Source organism: Lolium rigidum, chromosome 1 (assembly GCF_022539505.1).
Source record: "Lolium rigidum isolate FL_2022 chromosome 1, APGP_CSIRO_Lrig_0.1, whole genome shotgun sequence".
Classification (NCBI taxonomy): domain Eukaryota; kingdom Viridiplantae; phylum Streptophyta; class Magnoliopsida; order Poales; family Poaceae; genus Lolium; species Lolium rigidum.
Window position 1 is genome coordinate 324422188 of NC_061508.1, and position 26504 is coordinate 324448691.

Consider the following 26504-nt stretch of genomic DNA (forward strand, 5'->3'; position numbering starts at 1 on the left):
TTGTCTGTAGAATGTGGGAATTGGGATGGGGTTGATCGTTTTTGTCCGCCATCATCATCAACTTTTACACTCTGTAAGTGTATTTAAACTAGTAAGTATGCTAATTATGCAAGTTTCAGTAAACACAACGATGTTGCAAAGTAAATAAAAGCTCCATTACGTGTTGAAACTATGTACGCACATCCATCCCAGGCCGTATGCAACAGTACAGTTGCTGCAAAAGGTAAATAGAACCAATGTTTCTCTGAGACCTAGGTATCATGTCTCTTAAGAACATCAGCTTTCACTTTTTTTTGTAGAATATCGATTTTTAGCATTCCATGTTTTATTTAGATTTTCTGAAAACTTTAGAAAAACATGGTTTCACACGGAGTTTTCATTGTAAGTATCCACTTCCTCAAGAAACAGAAGTTTTCAAACTTATGTGATATGTTTAATAGAGATAGGCGACGAAAAAAAGTACTGAAACAACATCATGCGAGCTCAACATATTAGTACATAGACAACAATGCCAACATATTATCCACTCAAAATTCGCACAAAATCACATAACTATAATGCACCTTGTTTCATCAATCAAACACAAGCTGAATTCACAGTCCATTAATCGCACACCACACCGGGTCGCAGAAATATGTACGCCCCCCTCTTATTACAAACACACAATCGATCAAACCAATACATCCCAGCTAGGTTATGAACACCACACCAAGCGCCGGAAAGATGTAGCACTCCAGGCAGAAGCCAGCACAACAAACCAATCAACGCATACCAAGATCACTTATCTTGGTGAAAACACACACCATTCGCCTATGCCGTGCAAGTAGCAGCAGTTGGAAACAACCCCGGAGTTGTGACATCAGGCCTTGTAACAACAACCTATACTGATGCTTCACGTAAGCCAACCTAGGAGCTGTGACATCAGGGCTTGTAACAGCAACCTATACTGATGCTTCACGTAAGCCAACCCCCTCGCACACGACAGATCACCTGACAAAAGAATAATGGAAAGCGAAAATATTACTACTTATACTTAGATATATAGAAAACTTATGCCACCTTCTGTATCGACGTAAATGCATATAAGAAGTTGATGTGCACCGGACCTTAGAAACGAGACCCTTGGGAGGGTCTTCTTGTAGTAGGCCGAGTGGCGCGTTTCGAAGAGCGACGGGTCGTGCCCGGCATCCAAGCCATCCCACTCGAGCTTGTTCCACCAGTCCTTCTCGCAGTCCACCACCGGCTTGGGACCCTGGGGTGCAATAGCTGGCAGACGCCTGACACCCCAACAGTCCCTGAGGCTGATCGTCTGCAGCGCCGGTGCAGTCAGTCTGGCTTCGCATATCTGCTCCAGATTGTGAAGATGGTACAACTTGATGTGCTTTAGGTTCTTGAATGTGACCCCAGATGCTATTTCCTCGGGGCACTTGTCATCCAATGGGAAAACATGTCGAAGGCTGCTGCAGTATGCCATCTGGAGGGTCTCCAGTTTGGGCAAGGTGAAGGAAATGGGGAGGACGAACACCAGCCTGGGGCAATTGTACAAGTATATGTGCTGCAGTTGTTGGAAATCAACAGTACCGCCTCTAGCCCAGATGCAACAGGCCACCAGGAGATCAGAAGCTGAAAATGTCCTTATATGTTCAAATCTAAGATGTTTTCCACGCCGACAAGAAAACAGAGAGTGTAGCCTGGGGCACCTCTCAACATGACACCATACTAGCCCGTACCAATCTCCTACATCTGTTGGAGGGATAGCTGTGATGGAGGAATTGTCATGCACATGCAATGATTGAACAAGCCCCACAAGGTCTCTGAAATATTTATTGTCCTGCATACTCTCTAAATTATAGCTTCCTTCTCCAATCTCCATATGCACATCCAATGTTTGAAGCTGTCGTTGGTTCCACGCCAAGGACAAGCATGCTACATCTTCAGTAAGGGTAATATTATTGTAAGGTAACAGTGGAATTGTTCGAAACAAACCCTCTTGGTTAGAGCCAATCCCCTTGACACTTACGGTGATGTTGGCTTGGCTGTGGCTCATACTAGATATAAGGAGGTACGCCTTGCAGTTCTTCTCTCTTGCGAATCTGAACACGAGTGCCTGTATGGCCGACCAAATAAACCTTCCATCTGAAAAAGCAATACATGCCTGAAGGCCAAAGGATCCCTGTTCTCCACAGCAGACCACTGATCTAGCCTCCTTCTGCGTGTCTACCTGTAGCACTTCCAAGGCATGTGTTCCATAATCCCAGTCCAGACTACGGAGCTGCTCACAACCCATTAGGAATAGCTTCTTGAGATTCAGGACATACATTTCAGGGAAGGTAAGCATTTTAATGGCTGTGCCAGAGAGGTCTAGTTCCTCCAGATTGGGCAAAGCACGCAAAAATATGTTTTGCAATCGACCACAGCCCTGTAGGGAGATCTTAGTCACCTGGACTATTTCAACAGGAGCTATAGGAGACTTCAGGCGTAATTCCTTTTGTGGCAGCTGTATGGAATGAATCCAATTCTTTACTGGGCCATAACCATCAAAGCTGAAACTTTCGAGCAGTGGAACTCCTTCCAGTACAACGTTCTGCAAGCTGGAACAACCATCAAGAACAAGCATCTTGAGGCTTCTCGCGGATGATACTAACGTGGGCAATGACTCCATGTGAGTGTTGCCAGACATGTCAAGGAGTTCCAAATTCAGGATATCTATGGAAGAGCAACTGTCCACTGTGACCACATCTGAAGACTCGGTTACCCGGAGCTTGTGAAGTTTTTGTAGCCTTTTCCAAGCATGACTCATTGTCTTCCATGAGATTCCCTTCGTATTTAGCTCCCTGAGATTGGTCATCAGTTCAACCATATGAGGCAACATAACATAATCTGTGAAACGTAAGTCAAACACCAGCAGGTTCGAAAAAATTGGCACTCCACTTTTCTCCTTCTCCGTGTTTGCACAATTGTCAAGCCAGAGGAATCTTAGGTTGTGGCAGGACTGGAAAGGAGGGGATGCAAAATCAAATCTGCAGTTGCAGAGCTTTAGCACATGGAGGTTTCTGCTGGCTAGTTCAAACAAATCATTATGAACATATACTCGATTATCTCCCTGGAATGTTAGGAAATATGATGTTGCATAATCAGGAACATTACAAATATTTTTTGCTCCTAGTTTGTTGGAGATGACTGGATACCACCAACAAACATTTTGTTCCGTTTCTTGTATGAATAGATCATACAACAAACGTCTTGCTTCATCTGAAAAATACCCCAATGGCGTCATCACTCGATACAATGCATTGCCAATCTCCCAAGCTCTTTCCTTTCCAAGGATTCCATCACATATCCAGTAGTTGCAAGCATGAGTAGCCCAACCATTGTCAACACCAATAGAGTTTTCAGGTAGTTGTGCTGTCAGGATTAATGAGTAGAAGAAGCAATCCAAAACTATTGCTAGGTTGATGCCCTCCATGCCGATGTCATCAATCACCCCCACAGTTTCTTCGTGCAATGCACGACGCAGAGACATATCGAACGGACCCTCAAGCTGCAGATAGATATAAATATTAGCAAAACTTGGTATTAACATCCGTTCTTTCCCTGTCCTTTTGACCTGAAATCTTCTATCATTGGTGCATAACAATTTTCCTTCGCCAAAAACAGGAATGCCAAACCCTGCTAGATCAATATCTCCGACTCCTCCATAATGAAAAATCATCAGAAATTTCTTATTTCTTAAAGACTCATTAATCAAATGCCCGATACGTGATATCTCTTCTCTAGAGCTGTCTTCCACCCCTTTGAAATCATCATCTTCATCCTGCTTATCAAATATGGGCATTACATGGCAAAGGTTTAACTCCTCCGCGATTGCCCTCTGCATGGTCCTTTTATTTTTCCACGCGGAGCAGTCCACATGGAAAATTTTGCCAAAATGCTTTCTCATGTCAGAATCATCACATATTGTGGATTTTAGGAGTTTGGCTACAGCTCTAAAAATAGCACATGCACCTACACTCTCAAAATTCCAGCCACAAAAGATGAATGCTTTAGTTTTTCCTTCTGTAGCATCATCGCTTGCCCGCAAAAGATCAAAAACTTTCTTGACAGCATCATCAAAATCCCTTACAATCTGTATCAATTAATTTTAGTTAGTAGCTAGTCTGCATATAAATAATTGAGTGAATTCCTTTTGTACCCTCTAATTGTCCATTCGTGGCAAAAGTTGCCCCCATTGAACAGACATCCCCCCCCCCCCCCCCATTTACCCCATTTAGGCCTCATTCGTTTAATCCCCAACAGGAAGGGATCGGCCTCCAGCTCAGCGAATCTACAGTAGTACAGATCTGGTTCTAAGGCCTCCCATGACACACAGAAGGTCTCTTACGTGTGCTGTGTGGCAGAATGCTGACACCCAAAAAAGACCGTTTGTGTGTCATGGGGGTTCCAAGTGAATCCTCTAGTCTCTGCAGGCCCGCAAAGCGAGAACATGGCAAACGGTTCCAAGTGTGGGGACCATATGCTATCTTTGCACACGCTTTCGCGTTATCAAAATGTCGACGAACTTTTCTCTGTTACACACCATTTGGGAGCGCCTAATCATGTGCGTACTTTCGAATATGAGAGCCTATTATTTGCCATTTGCGATATTTTACGCAAACACAGACGTTTTGTCTTAAATTTATTGTTTGTGATTCATCACTCGTTAATACTTGCATGCCCGACCATCCATCATGCTTTTTTACGATTCACAGAGCATCATTTCACTCGTTAGAGCAGCGGTGGCATTGGTGGCGTTTTGAGGTTTGACGATATCTGGCGGGGGGCTGCTGCTGTGCCAAGAGCCGGCGGGCGGCTACTGCTGTTCCAACAGCCTGTGGGTTTCTGCATGTTCGCATGTAGGGGCAATGCTGCAGAGAGGGGTGTGGCTAGGTGTGGGGGTGCGGCGGAGAGGGTTTTGCCTAGGTGTGATGGTGTGGCGGAAGGCAGTGTGTAGGTGTGGCGGTGCGCCAGAGGGCTGTGCCTAGTTGACGCGTTGCGGCAGATCAGTCGTCAGTGCAGAGGACGAAGCAGAGGTATGCTTTAGTTACTCGATTTGTGAAGTAGTAGTTTACACATAGCTGATATAAATCCTTATAAGTGTAGATGAATCGAGAATGGATAACCGAGAGACCTACAAGCCCAGCGTACCGCCTCGGCCTTAGTGGTTTCAAGAGAGCAGCTCTCATACATATGAAGACGAACAAGGATAAGTTTATCAGTTATCCGTGTCGTGATTGCCAGAATTACAGGCCTTGGGATAGCATACGTGAGATCGAGGGACACTTGATTCAACAGGGATTCATGAATGAATACAGTTGTTGGACCAAACACTGCGAAGTACCTGCCTCGACTAAAGAGAGCCAAGGTAGCTATGGTAATAAGTGTTGTGAAGTGTATAAGTAGATTGCCTAGCCCTTTCCATCAGTTCGGATTTTTGGTTCAAGTGGCTAGTGCATGAAGCTTAACATGGTATCAGAGCCCAGGTCTCGAGTTCAAATCCTGGCTTTCACATGGTTTTCGCAATTAAGCCTAAAAATTGCTGTTGCCCCCCTCTTTAGCCACCGCTGATGCCCTGTTTCGGTGTGCTCTTCTTCTTTCACGTGTTGACTTTCTCTTCTCCCGTCACACGCGAGTGGGGGTGTTGTGAAGTGTATAAGTAGATTGCCTAGTCCTTTCCATCAGTTCGGACTTTTGGTTCAAGTGGCTAGTGCATGAAGCTTAACAATAAGATGGCAATGTCAAACTCAGATAATGAGATGGCGGATGCTGAGCAGACCCTGATAATGAGATGGAAGATGACGTGCAAGAACCTGATGGTGAAGAAGTTGATGGCCACGATGATATGGTCAACCTGCATGCCATGTTGCGTCATTTTCAGGGCAACGATAAACTTAAAGAAGACTCACTAGTAGGGAAACCTTTACCGGTGGCGCACCAGCTTGTACTACCCATGGCGCATGGCCATGCGTGACTGCTATCACGCCACTGGTAGTCCCCTACCCGTGGTGCACGTGGCTGGTGCGCATACCAGTCGTGCAACCCTGCCATGCGCCAGGTCGCTATTCTATATATTCTTTAAAAAAGGGGCCAGTGGCTCTGATGCGCGTGGTGGACAAAAATTTAAAGTACATTCAAATTTCAAAAGCGAGGAAATTTCCAAAATATTTCATTCATTCAAAGGTAATGTACGTAGAAAATAAAAGGGGGGGGGGGGAATTAACCCTAATTAACTACGGCTGGCCCTCCCTACGCCGGCGTCGCCACCGCCTACTGCTCGTCCTCGTCCTGGGTCAGGTTGATGACCGTCGGCACTGTCCATGACCCCTGTTGCACCCACGCAGGGTATTCCGGGTAGGCCGGTGGCGTTTGGGGCTGCCAAGCCGGTGGCCCCTGTTGCGGCCACACCGGTGGCACCTGCTATGGTGGCAGTGGTACCAGTTGCCCTCCCACACGACCAGCGGCGGCGGCAGTGGTGGAGGCGACGGGCAGCACGGCGGTGTGCTCCACCACCAGCGCGCTGAGCTAGACGACGTCGTCCAACCCCTCCTAGGCCCACTTGGCCTCCTCCTCCGCCTTCGACTCTTTGTGGGCCCGCACGATGGTCGTGGCCTCGTCGTAGCCGTCCGGCACGAGAGCCTTCGCGGGAGGCGCCTCCTCCTTCTCTTCCTCGTCTTCATCATCGTCGTCCGTGGCCGTGGCGAGGTCGCCGTAGTCCTCGCCCAGCTGGAAGTCGCGCACATCGACTATTGCGCAGCGCGCCTCGTGCTGCCACACGAGGAAGGCACACCAGAAGTCCTCCCTGTAGTAGGCGCGGTCGTGGCGGAGCGCCTTCGGCAGGCGGTTGATGCAGCACCGCATATCCGCTTCCAGCGCTGGCCCGTCGGTTGGTGCGGGTGGCACCGACACCCTGGCGCGGTTGAGGTACCAACCGTCGGGCAGGGAGGCGTCCGGGTACCGGATCAGACCCGCCGCTGCTGGCCGTCCGCCAGCGGGACGTACCGGTGGGTTTGCTCCCGCCGACGGCGCGACGGGACAAGCGCCACCACCGCACCGGCTTGTGGCCCGACGTAGTCTGTCGCACGCGGCAGGTTGCGGGCGAGCGGAGGAGGTGCCGGAGGGGACGGCTAGTGGCGGTGGACGCTCGAGGACGAGCCCGCCTCGCGGTCGTTCGCCACCTTTTTCAGCCATGCTAGGAGCTTCGACATCTCCTCTGGCAATGGAGGTGGCGACGGTGGCGGTGTCGGCATGCTGTATCTCGGCAGTGGCGGCGGGTACTATTTCGGCGCTGGAGAAGTGGCGGTGCTGTGGGCGAGACCGGTGCAGGGGCGCCGGTATAAGAACCCCGGGCCATCAATGCTGGCGTAGAAGGCCAGACGGCGTCGCAGCGGTCAGCGGCAGACATTGATGGCCAGAGTTGCTGCGCGCGCCGCCGGTCAGCCTTCTGCCACGTGCGTGTTGGTCCACGTGCGTTGCCAGTTGGTCCATGCGCGCGCAGCCAGGCGGCGTCCATGACTGACAAGGGATTAATTTGTCAATGCCTATGGATTGTAGGCTAGGGTTTAGTTAGAAGTAGAGGGCAAGTAGATCTCGAAGGTTTCAGCCGAAAAGTGCTCGACGAATATGAAAACTAGGGTTTGTAGACAATGATTCGATGATCTTCTCGTCCCTCGACCCCCCCTTTATATAGGTGGAGCCGAGGGATTCGTGCTATACAAGGATTACAGAGTCCGGGATGGTTTCTAACTCATCCCGCCAGATTACAAATAACACTTCCTATTACAACTCTATCTTTTCCTTAAATACATCTTGGGCTCTCGAGTCTTCTTATTCTTCGGGTAGTGGGCCTTCAATAAACCCCGGGTACTATATTAGGCAGGCCCATTTGGGATGCCTATGTCAGTAGCCCCCGAGATTTTGCTTGAATCATAGAATCAGGGAAAATCTCCACTGTTTATTTTTACTCGAAAGCTCTAACTTTCATACCTTTTCTCATAAAATTCTATATTGTACAGGGATATTGGTAGTTGGGGCTAGTTCATCTGACGGATCAGGTACTAGTTAACTGCTCTAGTGGCAATCCGCAAAAACCTACTTCAAAATCACGTCCCTGGACATGATTTCGGGATACTGGTGTAAACTTCGACAGGCGCCGCTTAAGGTCTTACCATTCTGTCGAGTCCCAGTCAAATTTATCGAGTACCTAACGCGTCCGTTAGGATTTTTCTTCGTATCTGTTGATACGGATAAAAGTAGCAGAGCGCAGTCTTTGGCGATGCCACGCCCAGCGAGAATAGGTCCGGGGTCTTACCTTCGCAATTTTGCGGCATTCAGAAATTGATCGCAACTTCGGCGTTCGAGAATATATTGTCGAGTGCTTTTCCGGCTGTTGGAATGGCACATTTTATCGAGTCAAATATGACTTATATTGCTCTCCCGATGGGAGTATATGTAGAGTTAATTATAACTCGAAATATACTTTCTTGCTGTTTTATTTTTCCTTTGTGAACTTCATCGGGCACGCGAACAGCGTTCCCGATGGGAGTAGCCCCCGAGGCTACAGCCAAGAACTTGTGCTTGGTTGTAGGCTCAACATTTTAGTCCATCTTGTCGCTATATTGCCATTATCTCCTGATATTCTTTCCTCCTTCTTCTTCTCTCTTTCTTTTTCCTCTATTTTTTTTTTTTTTTTTTTTTTGTCGGGTGCGCGAACAACGCTCCTGATGGGAGTAGCCCCCGAGGCTACAGCCAAGAACTTGTGCTTGACTGTAGGCTCAACATTTTCTATATTTGCCATTGTCGAAATTTTACTTTTTTCGAAGTAGCCCCCGAGCATTTGGGCAAAAACTTGTTTCTGACCAAAGGCTCCCGATGCATTCTAATAACTTATCCTGTCGCCATTCTCCTTTCTCTTGTCGACATATTTTCCCTTGTCGAATTTTCTTCAACTCCATCTATTGCCGAGATTTTTCTGTTTTGTGGGTCCATGGTTTCCACCATGCTGACACGTCGTGCAAGTGGGGGACACACGTCCTCCGCTTTTACGGCGCACGTACTGTAACGCCTATCCCAGTAAAAATACTTTTTTGCCCTTGTGTCTAGAAGATCTATTCTCACCACACGATTTCCTCATCCAACGGCACACTGCTTCACCCAATTCTTATATAAACCTGTCTTCAACCTCCGTTCATCCCCTTGCTTGCGCCGCTCACCTGTTCCTCTTCGCAAAACTTCCTTTGCACCCAAGTCTCTCTGATTTTTCCGCTCTCGCATACATTGCTCAATCCGCTGCCGTGGATGCCACCGCGTGCGCGTTTGACTCGCCACAGCACTCCAGAGTCCGCGATGGCCGCTGAAGATCTTGAATGGGAGAGATCCAAAATCTCCAATCAAGACGCCAACCTGATGAAAAGGCTTGGCCTGATGAAGAAGGAAGGCGCCATCCGCTTTCCCAGTGAAGAAAGCTATCCCAAGCCTCCAATGGAGTATCGGGTTAGTTTTGTTGACCATCTGATCCGCGGCCTTTCGCCTCCAATTCATGATTTCCTCCGCGGCCTTCTTTTCGTTTATGGGATTCAATTGCATCATCCGACCCCCAATTCCATCCTTCACATTTCTATTTTTATCACCCTTTGCGAATGCTTTCTTGGAGTCGCTCCTAATTGGGCTCTTTGGAAACGCATCTTCGCATCCGCCGCAATGGCTCCCACAACGTCACTTATAACATAGGTGGCGTTGTTATCTGTGTTCGTACTCGATGTCGATTATTTCGACGTCAAATTTCACGATTCTGTCCAAGGATGGCGCAAGAGGTGGCTTTACATTCACGAAGAAAGCGCCAACTCCGTTGAGCACAACATAATTCCCTTCGACGGGAATGCCAAAATTCAGCGCCGTCGCTCCTGGGATGCCGAAGCTTCTGAAGAAGAGAAAAAGGCGACAGAGGCGCTCATGTCTCGCATTCGTCAGCTTCAAAATACTCGAGGCAAGGAACTATCTGGTGTTCAAATCACTGCCTACTTCCTTAGGATTAGAGTGCAGCCTCTTCAGGCTCGCAAAAATCCCCTTTGGACGTACTCTGGTAAAAATGACGCCAACAGAATCTCCGGTGACCTTTCCACCAAGGACTTGGAGAAGTTGGTTCGAAGACTTTCTCGCCCGGGCAAAGATCCAGTTCCTTCTTCTTGTCGCGTGGAACCATACAGCTCCACCAATCCACTCCCCAAGGTATTTTGTCTTTCCGCATTTTTATCTTGTTGCGCCTTTTTTCTCGCATCTCATTGTATTGTCATCTCTTTACTTTTTCTTTGGTTTCTATTTTTTCAGGACCATCCTAGTATAACTTCCCTTCCTCCTCTTCCTGAGGGTGGAGAGGTCGAAGAAATGACCATCGTTGCCGACGATACTCAGGGCTCTTCTGTTCCTGAAAGTGAAGTCGCGGGTTCTCACAAATCTGCGGCTTCCCATGAGAAAGAAATTGAATCTGAGGCCAGTGAATCAACTGAGTCCCTTCCTCCTGCTGTCTCTCCCAAGAACAAAAGGAAAAGGACTGATGCCGAGGATTCTGGCATTTCTAAGGCTGAAGAAGTTGTTCCTTCTCATCCGAGGTCAGCTTACGATCCTTATGTTGAATCCCTCATCAGCTCGTAAGTCGATTTTATCTCTCCCCCCCTTTTTTTTGTACTCGAAATATTTATATTGTCTTGCTTTTTATACTGTCGACTTTTTTGTTCACTAGTGATGAGGAAGAAGAAGTACCAGTCACTGACGTGGCTCCTCGGACAAGCACGTCACGTACTGTACTTGTTTCAGACACGCTAGTTGAAGGAGATGAAACATCGCCTCCTCAACAAAACGTCGTCACCACTACTCCACCGTCAAGCCCCCTTGTCCCTTCGCCAAAAAGGGCAAGGGTTGAAATGATCGTTGAGCCTCCTCCTCAATTGGGCAGCTCTTCCTCGCAGCTCTTGGATGATGTAAGTTTATCGAGATCTATATTTCCTCTATTTTGCTTTTGTAGACCCCTACTTTGTGTAATGCCGAAATTTTTCCCCTTCTTTCCTTCTTCTTTGACAGCCTATGATCAAGGATCTTATCCGCATCGGGTCCCAATTTATTGGGTACCGCGAGTATGCCAGCAGAGCCGAAGGTAACGACTTTTATACTTGCTGTTTTTCCTTGGTTTTTTACTCCTGCTGCTTGTCGCTATTTTTGATCTTTCTTCTCTTCCTTTTCCTTTCTCAACAGAAAAACTTGCGGAGGCTAACCAACGTGCCGAGACACTTGCTCGAAAACTCGAGCAAAGTGAGACGGCTCGTAAGAAGGCTGAGCTTGCCGCTAGCGAAGCTAGAGCTGAAGCTGATGATGCTAAAGCAAAGGCCGCTAGTGTCGAAGAATTGCAGCAAAGGCTCAAAGATGCTGAATCTGCCTTACACGAGCAGAAAACTGCACAGGCTGCACGTGAGCAAGGAGTTATCAAGCGTTTGAAGTCGCAATGTCGACGTACGGCTGAGTAATATCCTCAATTTCTTCTATTTTGTTGCATTTCCTGTGTCTTGATTTTCGACTAATATGTTGTCTCGTGTGTCAGCCCAAACAGGCCAAGATTATGATCTGGAGAATCCCGTCAATGACCCTCTCCTTGACGCACTTTCTCTTTTGGAGCTCCATGGACGCGAAATTCGTGAAGGCGTGGCCAATGCTAGTGGGGCTTTGTCGGCGTTGTTCCCCTACTTCTTCCCGAAGAAAGAGGAACCTTCGACTTTCCTTGACCTTGCCAAGCTTTTCAATACATCAGAAGATCTTGGGCTGAAGATGCGCCATGAGAATATGAAGGTGGCTGTTGAAAATACTGTTGCTCTGGTTGCTGATAGTCAGCAGACTCTCGACTGGACGAAGGTTGGCGACACCGATCAGATAGAACGATCGAGGTGGAAGTCAACGATGAAGGCGGCCAAGCCCAATACGAAGAAAATCTTGGCGTATCTCGGGATCAAGCCAACGTCGACTCCTAGTTCGTCAAGGCCGGAGGTCTAGTTGCATGCCTCTGTTTTTCTTTTGCTTCTTTTGCTCTTGTCGCCAAAGTAGTCTTTTGGCGACACGTATTTCCTTAGCTCCACTTGTAGTGCCCTTGTAATTATTCCCAAGAGATTAATGAAGAACTCTATCTTTGCCTGTTTTTTGATGTTGTTCTGTTTAAATTTCAGTTGATATTTGATAACTATACTCCAATTCCTACTCCTTCCAATGCTTCGCCTTCTTCCCGCGCGGAGAAAACTGTTACTGATGCTGCACCTGTCGATGATACCTTGTCGCAAGAATTGAATGATCTTCGACAACAACTTCAGTATGCGAAAAAGCAAACACTTGTGATGATGGAGCAGTCTCGTAAATCATCTGAAGCCGAAAAAGTTGCCCTTCAGCAAGTCCGCGAGGCTGTGGCTGCTAAGGAGATTGCTGTTTACGAAGCTGAAAAAGCGGTCACTCGAGAAAATTTCATGCTCGAGTTAATGAATGAAGCCGGTGCGGATATGTCGGGTATGTTTGTCTCGTCTTGTGATATCTTTCATCTTCATGCTATTGTCTCCTAAAGGTTGTCCCTTCGTTGTGTTGATAGGTGCCTTTATTGATGCTTGCTTGCCGAGGAAGAGAGGGTAAACACTAGGACAAACCTCCTTGTCAATCTTTCCTTGGACCATGGTTCTTTGTTTTGGGCCACTCCGGAGAGGACTCGCCAAATTACCAGATTTCAGGATCGTACCTCTCAAACCCGTGATTTCCTTCACTTCTGTACCAAAACCTTATCCATGGTTTACAACTCCATGTTTCCTCGGAATGTCCAACCAAAAACTCTTCCTGAATTGATGGAAAGGTTCAAGGATGCTCGCAGTATCCACGATTTTGTCAAAGCACAACTGGTAGCTGGTGCCAGATTTGCTCTTATCATGCTCCAGATCTGCCACTCGAAGCTTGACCTTGCCCAAGTTGTCGAGAGGGTTCATCAAAAGGTAAAACGTCGGAGAGTTGGTGTTGATAGGATTAACACGAAGGTTACACCTATAGCCGAAGAAATGATTGAGGACCTTCTTCGGATGGATGCCGACTTTTTTGCCGATGGCCATTATGCCGATTTTCTTGGTGCTGCTCCTGAAGAGAACAGAGTTACTCTTGATGACATACTGAATCAAGACTAATTATTTTCTTCTTGTAGAAATTTCTTCTTTGTAGTCCATGACTATATTGTAAAGCAACCATTATATTTCTATGTTTGTCTAGCCCCGAGTGTTTCGGTGACTTTTTACTATATTTGTATATTTGCGAGGTTGTGGACCAAGGCATTTATATATTGAAGGCAAATATGAGCCCCCGAGCTTTTACTGAGTACTATTTTGTATTTTTATTGACTCACGAGGTATTTGAATACCAAGGCAAGGTTTTTTTCTTCTTTATCGATGAACTATATTGAAATTCGTCGGAGCGATGACTTTGGTCACGTTGATAAAGAAAAAGGTGATATAGCCACTATCTTTATTATATTGCAGCACCGCGAGCCCGCCTCATTAAAAACCTTCTCCGGCCCCACTCGGTGCCCCGAAAAAGGAAAAGAGTGCGTCTGAAAACTCGCGGGCGTTTCAGTACATTGAAGTTTTACAAGGACTATATTTCGACTCTAGGCGTAGAACCGCTCGAGTTGCGCCACGTTCCGGGGGTTTGGCTCCTCCACCCCTGTCTTCTTGTCCTTTATCCTGTATGCTCCTCCTCCGATTACTTCCGTGACGATGTAAGGGCCGAGCCATGGTGACTCGAGTTTTTCATGACTTTTTTGCGTGAGCCGAAGAACTAGGTCGCCCACCTGAAAAGATCTTGGCCGCAAACGTCGGCTGTGGTAATTCTTCAAGTCCTGTTGATATTTGGTTACTCGAGACAATACTTCATCTCGAGCTTCATCAAGTGCGTCCACATCATCTTCTAGCGCTTTTCTCGACGTTTCTTCGTCATACTCCGCGACACGTGGAGAGTTGTGCTCTATCTCGATTGGCAATACTGCTTCGCTCCATGTACCGAGAAAAACGGAGTTTCTGTGTCGCTGTATTTGGAGTTGTTCGGATGCTCCACAACACACTTGGTAGTTCTTCAGGCCAGGTATGTCGAGCTTTTTCTAGTGGTCCTAACAAGCGCTTCTTGATGCCATTGCGGATGATGCCATTGGCTTTCTCGACTTGCCCATTGGTTTGAGGATGTGCAACTGATGCAAAGTTCAGCTTGATACCCACCTCTTCGCAATAGTCTTTGAATTCATTGGACGTGAAGTTGCTGCCGTTGTCTGTGACGATGCTGTGGGGCACTCCAAATCTGAAGACGAGGTCTTTTATGAATTTTACTGCAGATGCTCCGTCTGGTGAATTTATCGGCTTCGCTTCTATCCACTTTGTGAATTTGTCGACAGCTACTAGCATGTATTCCTTTCCTCCTGGCGACGATTTGTGTAACTTGCCTACCATGTCGAGTCCCCATTGTGCAAAGGGCCATGACAAAGGTATTGGTGCTAGCTCTGCTGTCTGGAGAGTGAGGTTTTGCGGCAAACCTTTGACACGCGTCGCAAGTTCGTACTATGTCCTTAGCGTCCTCTATTGCTGTCAACCCGTAGAATCCTGCCCGAAAAACCTTGGCTGCGATAGCTCGACTACTTGCGTGGTGGCCACATATTCCTTCATGTACGTCCTTTAGAATTATTCTTCCTTCTTCGGGTGTAACGCACCTTTGCAAGACGCCTGAAATACTTCGCTTATATAATTCTCCCTTAACCACCGTGAAAGCTTTGGAGCGTCGAATTACTCGCCTTGCCTCAACTGGATCATCGGGTATTTCTTTCCTGAGGATATATGATATGTATGGCTGCATCCATGGTATCTGTATTACTAGGACCAGGTCTTGCTCTTCTTCTTCTTCCTCTTGCTTCTCCTTGATAGCCCCCGAGGGTTTCTTCTCCTTCTTTTTTGATTTTGTCGTCTCAGTGGATCTCTCTGTTATCTCTTCCCAAAATACACCTGGTGGGACTGCAAGGCACTGCGACCCGATGTTTGCAAGAACGTCGGCTTCGTCGTTGCTCAATCTGCTAATATGATTTACTTCGCATCCATCGAACAATTTCTCGAGCTCATTGTACACCTCCTTGTATGCCATCATGCTATCATTGATCTGCGTCACATTGGTTCATAACTTGCTGAGCTACCAAGCTGTGAGTCGCCAAAGATTTTTAGTCGAGTTGCTCCGCAGGCTTTCGCCATCTTCATCCCGTGTATGAGAGCCTCATATTCCGCTTCATTGTTAGATGCGTTAGGGAACGTCATCCGAAGGATGTACTTCAACTTGTCGCCTTCGGGTGATATGAGTACTACTCTGCGCCAGCCCCTTCTAGCCTCTTGGACCCATCGAAGTTCATAGTCCGGGTTCTCGATAAATCGGGGGTCCTGTATTTTGCAACTCCATCCACTCTGCGATGAAGTCCGGTAGTATTTGCGACTTTATTGCTTTTCTTTTTCGTACGTGATGTCCCGAGGGAAAGTTCTATTCCCCAAAGGGAGACACGACCCGTGGCTTACGGGTTGTTCGAGTATGTTTGACAAAGGAGCTTCATTGACCACTATGATCGGGTGTGCCGAAAAATAGTGACGCAATTTTCGTGCTGTCGTGAACACTCCATATGCTAGCTTTTGGTACTGAGGGTACCTTTGTTTTGAGGGCGACAAGACTTCGCTCACGAAGTATACTGGTCGCTGCACTCCATGGATTTTCCCTTCTTCTTCTCTTTCGACAACTAACACCGTGCTAACCACTTGGGGTGTAGCTGCAATATACAATAGGAGAGGTTCCTTTTCCTTTGGAGCTACCGGGATTGGTGGTGTCGAGATTTTTCGCTTCAGATCCTCGAAAGCTCTATCGGCTTCTTCGTTCCACTGGAATTTGTCTCCTTGTTTTATCAGCGCATAAAATGGTAACGCTTTTTCTCCTAACCTGGCGACGAATCTGCTCAAAGCTGCGACTCGCCCGGTTAGCTGCTCGTATTTCCTTCAACTTCGTTGGCTTCCTCATTGTTACTATGGCTTGTATTTTGTCGGGATTTGCTTCAATCCCTCTTGCTGAAACTAGAAACCCCAGAAGTTCTCCTGCTGGGACGCCAAAAGAACACTTCGTCGGGTTCAGCTTGAGGCAGAATTTGTCGAGGTTGTCAAAAGTTTCTTTGAGATCCTCGATCAGCGTTGTTCCCTTTTTTGATGTTATGACGACATCATCGATGTATACTTGCACGTTTTTCCCAATCTGTGTTGCTAAACACTTCTGCATCATCCTCTGATATGTTGCTCCCGCATTTTTTAGACCGAAGGGCATTGTCTTGTAGCAAAACACGCCGTAAGGTGTAATAAACGCTGTTTTGGCTTCATCATCTTCTTTTAATCTGATCTGGTTATAACCAGAGTATGCATCCAAAAAGGAAAGACGTTCACAACCTGCCGTGGAGTCGATAATTTGATCGATCCTTGGGAGGGGAAAGTGATCCTTAGGGCAATGTTTGTTGAGACACGTAAAGTCGACGCACATGCGAAGGACTCGTCGTGTTTTTCTTCGGCACCATCACTGGGTTAGCTACCCATGTGGCTTCGTAGATATCTCTCCGATAAAACCAGCTTCCTCTAGTCGATTTATTTCTGATAGCATGGCTTTGCGGTTTGGTTCCGAAAACGCCGCAAAGGTTGTTTGATTGGTTTCGCTGTTGGATCCAAATTTAGGTGGTGCTCGGCAAGTTCCCTGGGTACTCCTGGCATGTCAGCTGGACACCATGCGAAGATTTTCCGGTTCTCACGGAGGAACTCGACGAGCGCGCTTTCCTATGCGATATCCATGTTGTTTGCAATGGATGTCGTCTTTTTTGGATCCGTCGGGTGAATCCGCACCTCCTTAGAATTTTTCTCTCGTGTTGAAAGTTGATTCTTTATTTGGCATTCCGACGTCTGGCAATACGTCGTAATCAGTCATGCTCTTCGACGCCAAGTATTCAGCTTGCATCCCGAAGGTTTCTGATAACCGATGGAAATCCTTGTCGCACTTATCAGCTAAGGCAAAACTCCCTTTGACCGTGATTGGTCCCTTGGGTCCAGGAAATCTCCATAACAGGTATGTATAGTGTGGTACTGCCATAAATCTAGCGTATGCTGGTCGTCCCAACAAAGCGTGGTACTGCGATGGGAAATCCACGACTTCGAACTCCAGTTTCTCGATTCTATAATTTTCTCGGGTTCCAAACTGAACGTCGAGGTTGATCTTCCCCAATGGGTAGCTTGGTTTCTCTGGTGTGATGCCGTGGAACCTTGTGTCTGTTGGCTTCAGGTTTGCTAAGGATATGTTCATCTTCCTCAATGTATCTGCATACATGAGGTTTAAGCTGCTGCCACCATCTATGAATACTCGAGAAACATCAAAGCCTGCAATAACTGCTGGCAGGATAAGTGCTGACTGCCCTGGTCGAGGAACTTGCTGCGGATGATCTGCTATTGTGAAACCGATATCTTGTCCTGACCAATTAAGGTACTCAACTGTTGGTGGAGGCATTTTCTCTGCCATAAACACCTGTCGTGAGATTACTTTTTGAGCTCTATTAGATGGCCTTCCCTTCGAATCATCGACACTCGCTCCGTTGGAGTTAGGATCAACATAGGGTGGTGGTGCAAGTGCTGCCGCTATTCTGAGCTGGTGTTGATTGCCTTCCGTAATCGCGGGAGGTGGTGGTAGATGAACTTCGCTCCTAGGCTCCCGAGGGTTTCTCTCGTGCTGCTCGTGCGTGAGCGTTTTCCGCACATCTGAACATTGCTTGGAAATTTCGACAATCTTTCTGCAGGTGTCCTGACTGTCTTTTCCCATTGCTATCGAGGAAAAAATGCATCTGGCACGGTCCATTTAACATTTCTTCGGGAGATACAAAAGGTCGTGGAAACCTTGGCCCACTATTTTGCCTCGTTGCGGGAGTCATCCCTATTATCACTTCGCTGCTCATTGCTTCTCCGATAATCGTCTCTGTTGCTTCCTCCTCGTATTTGCCCGAAATCCTGCCGAAATTTGTCCCGGGGCGTCATAATTTGGATACCGCCGAGGAAATCGTCGCCTCGTCTGATAATTTCGACCACGGTCCTCCTCTGGCGACCTGTGTCGTTTATTGTGGACAGCGTCTTCTCCGTCTGCCCATCTATTTGCTATCTCCATCAATGCGGATACTGTTTTTGGATTGGTCCTCCCCAAATCCTCAACAAAATCTCCGCGCCTGATTCTCGCGACAAACGCATCTATTGCTCTCTCGTCAGATATATTTTCTGCCGAGTTTTTTATGATGTTCCACCTTTGGACGTATTTTCTCATTGACTCATCTGGCTTTTGTCGACACGCTCTCAGCTCTTCTAACGATGCAGGTTTTTTGCACGTGGACCTGAAGTTCTTGACGAATACGTCCTCGAAACTTTCCCAACTGTCGATGGATCCTGGCGGAAGTTTTTTGATCCAAGATCGTGCGGCTCCACTTAAGTGCACCTGAATACTTTGCATGGCTGTTGCTCTAGTTCCTCCAGTTAACTTTACCGTCTCGAGGTAATCAATTAGCCGATCCTCCGGGTCTTGCGGGCCGTCGAACTTTTTGAAGTGATCGGGTAACTTGAATCCAGAGGGGACTCGAGTTTTTCGGACTCTTCTCGTGAAGCACGGTAGACCGCACATATCCTCGTCATTAAGCTCCGGGGACTGCCGATGATCTCTTCTGCTTTGCCTTGCTCTGTCGACCCTTGCTTGCACTCCCGTGTCTCTTGCTCCACTTGGTCCTTCCGGAGCTACCGCCGTTACTGCTGCAGGTCGTGGACTATTTTGCCTTGCTGCTCCTTCGGGAGGCGTTGCTACGAACGCTGTCCCCATAGCTCCAACTCCTGCCAATGCCATGTTGTATAATGTTTCCCTTGGATCTCCTGGAGGTGGCTTGGATGCGAGGATGTAAGCTTGTGTCGCCATATACCCAGCTTCCGGTGTCCTAGGGATAATATTTCCTCTTGTATCTATCGACATAAAGGACATGTCGAGGTTTTGAACCAAGTACTCTCTGTCTGCTTCGGGTATGTGTTGTAGCCTTGATCTTCCTCTGTTCCGAGCCTCCCTGTGGCTATCACCCGAAATTCTAGACTGTCCACTTAGATCTGCCCTTCTCTCGCTTGGATGCGAAGCTGCCGCCTTTCTCCTGTTCAACTCAGTCTGTCTGTTTTTCTATTTCTCGGGCAGTTCGTGCGAGCATATATTGATAAGCTTGCGGTTCTTGAGCTGTAGCTGTTGTCGTCATTGGTTCTGAACCATCTATGGCTTTTGCCGCTCTATCCCGGGCTGCTCGTGGAAGTTGGACTCGACGCGTGGTGTGGGCCCGACATATTTAGTGCCCATACCTCTCCTTAGATCCGAGGGATCGACAAAAGGATTTCCCAATTGGTCGAAAGCCTCCGATGTTTCCTCTTGATCTTCGATAGCATAAATCCGATGATATTTTGTACTCAGATCTATGTTGGGTTTGGTGACATCGTTGTTGGGATTGATGAAGACCTTGCCCACTGTGAGAGATTTGTCGATGAAGTCGTAACTGTCGACATCGCTTGAGCCATCGCTTATATATGAGTCCGCAGATGACTCAGACGATGCATTGCTGAAGATCTTGGCGAGTTTTTCTCTTGCTCTGATGTTGACGTAGCGTGTTGCCGAAGTTTCTTCTTCTGACTCAGTTGATGATGCATAGCTTGAAAATTCAGAATCGACCGCCGACGATCCCGACGAAATCGGAATTTCGACACGATACGATCCTTCCTTCTCGACGCGAAAGTGGAACCTTCCGAACGTCATCTCCAAGGGCTCCGCCAGATACGCATATGCATCCAAACGGGAGGGTGGGTGAGGAACAAAATCAACGGGACCCGGTAGCGATCTGTTTACCTCGATCCATAGTGTTGCTTCCGGTTGACGATGTCGAAGATCTTGAACGTGCCATCGAGATCAGATCCTTACGCCTCTAATTCCTACAGACGGCGCCAATTGACAAGGGATTAATTTGTCAATGCCTATGGATTGTAGGCTAGGGTTTAGTTAGAAGTAGAGGGCAAGTAGATCTCGAAGGTTTCAGCCGAAAAGTGCTCGACGAATATGAAAACTAGGGTTTGCAGACAATGATTCGATGATCTTCTCGTCCCTCGACCCCCTTTATATAGGTGGAGCCGAGGGATTCGTGCTATACAAGGATTACGAGTCCGGGATGGTTTCTAACTCATCCCGCCGGATTACAAATAACACTTCCTATTACAACTCTATCTTTTCCTTAAATACATCTTGGGCTCTCGAGTCTTCTTATTCTTCGGGTAGTGGGCCTTCAATAAACCCCGGGTACTATATTAGGCAGGCCCATTTGGGATGCCTATGTCAATGACTGACTTCCGGCGCAACGGGGATGAAGGGTCGGTCCGGACCTGGCGCGCTCAGCCGATAAGTGGCCAGTAATGGCCCACCACTTTGGGAAGCGATGCGTGCGTGGCCACTACAGCGGCGCACCAAAGTTTGGTCCGCTACTAGTATACGGGTACGTCCAGGCCAAACCCTGGCCATACTTAGAAGTGGCGCACCATGGTATGGGGTGCGTCACTGTTATTGCCGTATTAGACAGCAGTGACGCAACAAAAGTTTGGTGCGTCACAAGCTGTCCACCTATAGCCCTAATCATAGTAGTGACTACTTGAATTTTAATGCCTTACTGAATGATTCAAATGTACAGTTATACCTAAATTGTAAGAAGGAGCACATAAAATTGACGTCAATGCTAGATTTTAGAGAAAAGTGAACACTTCTCTGAAAGAAAAAGAAATGAAAAACAAATGCTAGATTTTAGAGAAATTCTTTCTTACTGTGATCTTCATGATCTTGGTTTCAATAGACCTCCTTGGACTTTTGATAATAAACAAAAAGGCAGAAGAAATGTGAAGGTCCATCTGGATCGAGCTGTTGCCTCGCCGGATTGGTCAAATTTATATTCTCAAAGCACTGTAAGTCATCTCACTTCCTCAAGGTCAGATCATTGCCCTATTTTACTCAGTTTTGATAATATGGCTACTGAATACATTCCGCGTCAACCGCGGCGATATGAGGAGTGCTGGGAACGGGAAAACACTCTAGCTGATGAAATAAAAATTGCCTGGGAAGGACACAGTCAGCCAAGAGATCTAGGTGATGTAGCCTCAAACCTCTCTTGGGTCATGGACTGTCTCCAGACGTGGAGTAAAAAGACAGTCTCCAAACGCATAGAAAAATTAATTAAGGAAAAAAGCTAGAGTATATAAACAGAAATTTCATGCATCACAACCATGAGGAGAAGAAAAGTGTTGAAAGGGAGCTGGATAATTTTTTAGAGCAAGAAGAACTCTACTGGAGGAAACGTTCTAGAATAAGCTGGCTAAAAGAAGGTGATAAAAACACTAAATTTTTTTCATAAAAAAGCTACCTGGAGGGCAAAAAAGAATAAAATTGTTAGGTTAGAAAGAGAAGATGGAAGCACAACTAAAAACAAAGAGGAAATGGAAGAAATGGCAACAAGCTTCTTTAAAGAGTTGTATACAACAAATAATCAGGTCCAGCCAAATATTATTACTAAAAGTGTACAAAGCCAAATATCCCAAGAAATGAATGAAAGGTTATGCATGGAGTATTCAGATGATGAGATTGGAAATGCCCTTTTTCAAATTGGGCCTCTGAAGGCGCCAGGAAGAGATGGTTTCCCTGCACGTTTTTTCCAGAGACATTGGGGTGTCTTCAAAGAGGATATCCTCGCTGCAGTTAAAGAGTTCTTTAGGATTGGGATTATGCCGGAAGGAATAAATGATACGGTAATAGTTCTTATTCCAAAGAAGAAAAACCCGGTGTGCCTAAATGATTTTAGACCCATAAGCCTTTGTAATGTTATTTACAAAATTGTGTCTAAATGCTTGGTTAATATACTCAGATCTCTGCTCCAAGATATCATTGCTCCGAGCCAGAGCGCCTTTATTCCAGGAAGACTTATTACATACAATGCTTTGATAGCTTTTGAATGCATTCATGCCTTACAGAAGAGCAGTGATGGGAAAGGAAAATTTTGTGATTACAAACTAGATCTAGCCAAAGCGTATGATAGGGTGGACTGGAAATACTTGGAAGAAATCTTAAAGAAACTAGGCTTTGCAGAATAATGGATTGCTTGGGTAATGAATTGTGTTAAAACAGTTACATACTCTGTTAGACTCAATGGAGAGATCTTGGATAAATTCAAACCTTCTAGAGGGCTGCGGCAGGGGGACCCTCTATCTCCATATCTTTTCTTATTTGTTGGTGATGGTTTGTCTAGACATTTACAAGTAGAAATAGACAAGGGACAGATTAAAGAATTAAAGGTATGCCGACGTAGTCCGGGTATATCACATCTTTTATTCGCTGATGATAGCCTTTTTTTTTGAGGCCAATGCAGATCAAGCAAACAAAGTAAAAACCGTTTTAAGTAATTATGAGCAAGCTACCAGGCAGCGCCTAAGCCCTGGAAAATGCTCCCTGATGCTGGGTAACAAATGCACTGAGAGACAAGGCCAAGTGGTGGCATCCATCTTGAAAATACAAACTGTGGGTTTTGAAGAGAAATACCTTGGTTTACCTTTTCCTGAAGGGCGTATGAAAGATGGCAAATTTCAGCCAGTCAAGAGCAAAGGGAAGTCTGGGACAAACCACCTGATGGATGGATAAAATGCACATCGACGCAAGTTTCCTAAAAGAAGAAAAGAATGGTGCTTGAGGTGTGGTGCTACGGGATCATATGGGTAACGTCCTCCCTTCAGCATGGGATATCATTACTCATTGTCAATCTGCAGCCATGGGGAAAGCTATTGCTTGCCTTGAAGGTTTGAAGCTAGGAATTGCAAACTCTTCTGCAAATCTTATCATCGAAACAGACTGCTCTTGAGTGGTACATGCTTTTAGAGAGGACAGCTGTGATCGATCCGAAGTGTGTTTCATTGCAAAGGATTTCAATAGGATGAAACCACTCGACAAGTTGTTGTCTCTAAAGTCAGTAGAAATTGTAATAATGTTGCCCATGGTCTTTATCAATATAGTCGTAGTGTGTTGTGTGGTGGAGTGTTACAAGGTGCAGTGCCGACCTGCATGTCGAAAGCGGCCTCGGAAGATTGTAATCAAAACATTGTTTTCAACACATTTAAAAAAAAAGATTAACGTCAACGCTAAAACTATTGAGATTTAAGCCATAAAGCGGATTGTCTGAAAGAAGCTTTACGAAAATATTATCTATTTTCTTGGCAATTACAGTGGGTACTCTGGATTGGCTGCAGGAAATTAAGGATCGGTATGCGCAAGATCCCATTACTTGGCATATATTGGAGAAGTTTCAGAAACCGGACAGTAAGATCAAGCATTTGGTACGTGATGGTGACCTTATGCGTTACAGAAGCAGATCTTGGTGGGTGGCAACCAGTTGATGCAACATACGATACGACACTGCAGACTTAGAGCATCTCCAGCCGCGTTTCCCAAAGTGGCCCCAAATACCTGTCGAACAAATTTTTATTTTCAGCCGCATGCTCAAAGGCCTTTCCGTCCGGCGCGGCTCAATGCGGTGTCCGGCGCTCCGAGTCCGTCCCCGGTCCACAGGGGATACTCTGGGCACGCCGAATACAACGAAAAGCGAGGCGGGGAGTGGCGGGCCCGACGCGTCAGCGACACGGAAATCTAAAACCCCGTCGCCTACCTCTGGTCAAGCGACGTTAATGGCGCCCAGCTTTCCAAGGCGACGCAGTGACGCGTCGCGTCGTGCATGGCCGCGTGGCCATCCGCGCCGGCGTTTATTGCGGCTAACGCCCTGCTGCCGCCTCGCCTGCCGCCGTTGTACAATAAGAGCGCCCCTCCTTCCTTCCCATTCCAATCTCGCCGCGACCCCTCCCTCGACGCTCGCAATGTCGTCCTCCCGCAAGAACGTTGCGGCGAACGGCTTCGGCCGCGGTAGCCTCACGGTGGCGGAGGCGTGGGCGATGTACTGCGCGCGGTACCCTGTCCGGATGTAAAAAACGGCTACCGGAAGCCTCGTCGAGGAGACAGCTGAAGATGCTCTCACCTCTAGGCTCGTGTTTAGGTGCTTCAGCGACGACAAGTATAGCACCGCCACAAGACGTTGGAGCAGGGGCTGATCCAGTCCCGCCTACCTGGCTCGCTCGCGACATGGGAGAATCTGGCGGAGGTAAAGTCTCGATTACCCAGGGCACCGGCTTGGGGACAAGCCGCTCTTGAAGGAAACTACTCCGTAGCGCTCGCGCGCGCGAGCACCGTTTCGCTTAAGGTAGTCGGATGTGGGCTCGGCCCGTTTAGCTCTGTTTATGGTTCGCTTTGGTTCGTTGGACGCAGACCTGCAGTCTTTGCTTCATGTTCTGGTTATTCCACTCGTACATGCAGGCGCGGGTAAGTTTTTTTTTTCTTTCTCTAGACAAGCAACCAATGCTAGGTTCTGCACCAATCATAGGATAGTATATGACGTACTTTTTTCCTTATTTATTTATTTTCATTGGTATATTTCTTTCCTGCTTTTTTTCTTTTATATTTTTTCTGTTTTCTGTTTTCTATTTTCTATTCTATTTTAGTTACTTTACTTCTTAGTCAATTTCTTTAGTTCTCTTTGTTTTCTTATATTTTTATTTTTTTATAGTGAATAAAGGTATGTTTTTTCCTTGAGGGCGCTAAATATCTTGTCTCATTATGAGTCATGTTTTTTCAATTGATTTGTTTCCGTAAATTAATTTCTCATGCTTTTCCAATCCATATTATTTTATTTTTAGCTACATTAGTTTATATTTTGTCGCTCCATATTTTCTAGGTTGTTCCCAAGTGTATAGTGAGTTATTCCTTTGTTCTGTAAGATTTGTTCCTTCCGTTCCAGAAAATTAGTTGTACCAAGGCTTTTGTTCTCGGGTGTATGCTTCTTGTTCCCTGTGATGTTCTTTGATGTTCCTTACTTGCATAGTGAGTTGTTCTTTTGTTCTCAAAGATGTGTTCCTTTCGTTACGGAAAATTAGTTCCACAAAGGCTTTTGTTCCCAGGTGTATTTTTCTTGTTCCCTTTGATGTTCTATGTTGTTCCCTAAGGTATATTGAGTTGTTCCATTGTTCTAGAAGATTTGTTCCTTCTGTTCTAGAAAATTAGTGTTGTACCAAGGCTTTTGTTCCCGAGTGTATGCTTATTGTTCTCCGTGATGTTCTCTAATGTTCCTTACTGTATAGTGAGTTGTTCCTTTATTCTCGAAGATGTGTTCCTTTCGTTAGAGAAAATTATTTCCACAAAGGCTTTTGTTCCTAGGTGGAATTTTCTTGTTCCCTTTGATGTTCTCCGTTGTTCCTTAGTGTATGGTGAATTGTTCCTTTGTTCTAGAATATTTGTTCATTCTGTTCCAGAAAATTAGTGTTGTACCAAGGCTTTGGTTCCTGGGTGTATGTTTCTTGTTCCCTGTGATGTTCTCTGATGTTCCTTACTATATAGTGAGTTGTTTCTTTATTCTCGAAGATGTGTTCCTTTTCGTTATAGAAAATTAGTTCAACCAAAGTTTTTGTTCCCAGGTGGATTTTTCTCGTTCCATTTAATTGTACTTTCTATTTTCTCATCTAGTCCAAATATTTTTTTGTAGTTTTTATTTTCCAATTCTAGTAACATGCAAATATCTTCTTTTCCTTCGAAATTTCTAATGAATGGGAAAGTGGATTGCTAATTAATTCTTTTCATCGTATGTGCGTGCACGCATCTCCGAGAACAAAGGAACAAAATTGTTATTCTAGAAAACTAGTTCCACATTTTTTTTCGTTGTTGAAATTTTCTTGTTCTTGTTTTTTTTTTGTTTCTAAATTAAATGTGAAGGTGCACGGTGGTGCATGTGAATGTGCACCACATGGCCACATGCTTGTATTTGAGCTAGCTAGCAAAATAGCAGATCTACTAGTACTAGATTACAAAAAAAAAAAAAAAACAATTGCCCGCATGTGGCAACAAGCGGGACGGATGTTGCATGTGCAGCTTATGATCACATGTTTGTTCTTGAGATAGCTAGCTAATTTGCAGACCTACTAAAGCTAGATTAAAAAAATATTTCATCCTTGCATGTAGCGGCAGGAGAGAGCTACCAGAAAATATTCACAACTGTTCGAGCTAACACAACAGGAGTAGTAGTAGTATCAAACGAACCGGTTATAGAATTATACGCAACGCATTGTGACGTAGGCTAATGAAACGGATGGTTTGATGGAGATTCGATAAAAGGAGCACCCAAGCCCGGGCTGCCTTTGGAGTTTTCGGTTCTTGCGCCCGGGCTTGGGTGCACTCGTTGAATATGTGGCTGAGGT

At 46.3% G+C, this 26504-nt stretch overlaps 1 protein-coding gene across 2 annotated transcripts in view; it reads right to left on the minus strand.

Moving 5' to 3' along the window:
* Nucleotides 1-491: 491 nt before the first annotated feature.
* LOC124698915 overlaps nt 492-26504 on the minus strand; it is a 33087-nt gene continuing 7074 nt past the window's right edge. The window contains exons 4-5 of one of the 2 annotated variants that reach the window (XM_047231314.1): nt 1107-3541; nt 492-990 (exon numbers count right to left, since the gene is read on the minus strand). In XM_047231314.1, coding sequence (XP_047087270.1) covers nt 987-990; nt 1107-3541 — 2439 coding nt within the window. In that variant the 3' untranslated portion in view covers nt 492-986. Of the gene's footprint in view, nt 991-1106; nt 4127-26504 lie in introns of both variants that reach the window. The other variant, XM_047231309.1, reaches the window with a different exon arrangement.